The sequence below is a fragment of the Rhipicephalus sanguineus genome, chromosome 5 (genome assembly GCF_013339695.2).
Source record: "Rhipicephalus sanguineus isolate Rsan-2018 chromosome 5, BIME_Rsan_1.4, whole genome shotgun sequence".
Lineage (NCBI taxonomy): Eukaryota > Metazoa > Arthropoda > Arachnida > Ixodida > Ixodidae > Rhipicephalus > Rhipicephalus sanguineus.
This window is the reverse complement of record NC_051180.1, coordinates 48,680,338-48,683,241: the sequence shown is the minus strand read 5'-3', so window position 1 is coordinate 48,683,241 and position 2,904 is coordinate 48,680,338. Positions and strand designations below refer to the sequence as shown.

At 45.4% G+C, this 2,904-nt stretch overlaps 1 protein-coding gene across 1 annotated transcript; it reads right to left on the bottom strand.

Annotated features, from left to right (window-relative positions):
- Positions 1 to 655: 655 nt before the first annotated feature.
- LOC119393595 (disintegrin and metalloproteinase domain-containing protein 10) lies at positions 656 to 2,897 on the bottom strand. Its single transcript, XM_037660704.2, has 2 exons — positions 2,745 to 2,897; positions 656 to 835 (listed from the first exon to the last, which is right to left on the bottom strand). The coding sequence occupies exons 1-2, from the start codon at positions 2,883 to 2,885 to the stop codon at positions 656 to 658; spliced, it is 321 nt and encodes a 106-aa protein (XP_037516632.1). The 5' UTR covers positions 2,886 to 2,897.
- Positions 2,898 to 2,904: the final 7 nt, after the last annotated feature.

Genomic DNA, 2,904 nt, shown 5'->3' with positions numbered 1-2,904 from the left:
ATTAACTCTTATCCCTAGCTCTTCCCAATCTAGGGCCCTGAAAACCTCCTGTAAACACGCGGTGAATAACATTGGAGAGATCGTGTCTCCCTGCCGTACGCCCTTCTTTATTGGGATTCTGTCGCTTTCTTTATGGAGGACTATAGTGGCTGTGGGTCCGCTGTAGATTTCTTCCATTATGTTTATATAGGCTTCGTCAATGCCTTGATTCCGCAGTGCCTGCATGACTGCTGATGTCTCCACCGAATCAAATGCCTTCTCGTAATCTATGAAGGCTATGTATAGGGGTTGGTTGTATTCCGCGCATTTCTCTATCACCTGATTGATAGTATGAATATGGTCTATTGTTGAGAATCCTGTACGAAATCCTGCCTGGTCCCTTGGTTGATTGAACTCTAATGTCGTATTAATTCTGTTAGCAATTACTTTTGTAAATAGCTTGTAGACAACGGACAGTAAGCTTATGGGCCTGTAATTAAATAAATTCATCACGCATACATTAATATCTTGCGGGCTGATCATCCCTTCCTGGTTTGTACGCTTCTACAAGGAGATGGAGGGGCAGGCTAAGCTTATTTTCAGTATAAGTTATCGGGCACTCAAACAGTTGCTTTCCAACGGCGTCGGGTGGGGGGAGGGGGCTTCCGTGCACTCTTCACTGGAAACGCGTCATGTCCTTGAACAAGGAGACCGGCTGAAGTGCACTCGATAGGATGCCCCTCTCCGGCGGCAGGTGCGGGTTTGTACTTGGCGTGCACACGGCGCAAATTCGCACGAACACGATTGTGGCAGCACCGCCCAACACGACCGCCACCACCGTCAGGTACCAGTAGCGCTGCGTGACAGAATACATCGAAAACTGTTTACTTCTAGTTTAGACTTATACCCCGGTCACACTGGCAAACTTAGCGTCATTTTGAGCGAGTGCACTTACGCCCCCAGAATGTCACTTTGATGGCGCGACTCGAGCAAAAAAAGTGTACTTTGGAAATGATAGTAATGGCGATGGGTACTTAAGGGCCGCAACATATATTTGTTATTTAAGGAAATGTTTCTTAAGTAATAACGTGTATAAACTATAAGCAGCTATAAAAGTAAACTTTAGGTACAAACGCGGCGGATGGGACCAGTTAAGTAACACAACATATATTTGTTATTTAAGGCAATGTTTCTTAAGTAATGATGTGTATAAACTATAAGCAGCTATAAAAGTAAACTTTAGGTACAAACGCAGCGGATGGGACCAGTTAAGTACCACAACATATATTTGTTATTTAAGGCAATGTTTCTTAAGTAATAATGTGTATAAACTATAAGCAGCTATAAAAGTAAACTTTAGGTACAAACGCGGCGGATGGGACCAGTAAGTAACACGACATATATTTGTTATTTAAGGCAATGTTTCTGAAGTAATAATGTGTTATAAGCTCTAAGCAGCTATAAAAATAAAAATTAACTTTAGGAACAAACGCGGCGGATGCGACCATTGCGCAGCGTGCGCTGGGCATGTCCCTGGTGGCCGTGGCTGTACACTGCCTGAGAGAGAGAATAGCAAAGTAGCTTTTAGTGGTATAATATGTGTTAATGCATAAGAATATTCCTAATCACGAAAACGATAGTTTAAAAAATACTACGAAGGTTCAGTTTTTGATAACTCTCCATCCACTGCTGCCGAGGCTAGACATTCCGTCGCAGCGTAGTGTTTTTTTCTTTTTCGGCGATGCCGGCAAGTGCGCTCTGCGGCGAGTGTCACTAAGCTTTCCCGTGTGACAGCATGCGAATGACACAAGCGGCGAAGTGCACTCCCTCAAAGTGCATTTAAGCTGGCCTGTGTGGTATTACACTCGCGCCTAAGCAATGACTTCACAAGGCAACTGCAGGCGTCTCCTTTCAATAACTACATAAATATGAAAATTTGTAATGTGCTTTGTGTAACGCAAGTGCGAATACAATTTGAAGTTGTGTTATGTGAACTCTTAGATACCGTGGCTAATGTCAGTATTGTGAAGTGGCAGCGAAGCTGCATACAGCTTGGGTAGTAGCACTGCAATGGCTACGGAACTACACACGTATTGCCGTTCTTCTGTGCAAGCTGGTGTTTCTTGCAAGTTCACATCAAGGTATTGCTTTGGACTTATCTATTCGGGTCCTAGCGAGTACCTTAGCGTGTAGCTTTTTCGTCTGTGTCAGTCTACGACACCATCAGGCTTGCCACGAATAGTGTGCTACCCTGTGATCTCAAGACCTTAACTGTGTGGCTAGGTTGGCAGCTTGTGGCTTCTGACCGAGACATTTGGTAGATGAGACATTTGACCGAGACATTTGGTGGCACGTCATAACCAAGCAGTGTAGCTTTCCGGGAGATCGGCTACCATGATAACGAAAACTGGTCCTTTCAATATGAAGCTCAGGAATCATCGAGATTTGTTAGCGAATCAACGTGATATCAGCGTTTCTGATGAATCCCAGAAATCCGCAGCGCCCGCTACTGTGTGCCTCATAATCATATATCGGGGTTTTGACACTTAAAAACGCACAATTAGACTACATCAGCCCTTCTGGTGATTTGAATAACGATTACGAGGAGTAGAACGCACTGCCACTACGCCCGACCTACGAGTCATTACATCAGCTCTTTCGCGCGCATGGAATAGATAAATGACCGAATTGTTTCGATGGCGAATTATTTGGGAAAGTTTTCTGTTTTATCGCATTGATTATGACAAACCGCAGTTGGACCTTACCAGAAGTGCGCTGCCCGCGCCCCTGCCACCGAAGACGAGTCGCTTGAGCCTGGAGAGCAGGCCCTCGGCATCGATGAGGCGACACCTTTGGAAGACATCGCAGTATCCCTGCAAGTCGTGGCACGGAGCTCCCGGCTGCATGCGCCTCCCGCAGAAGTCC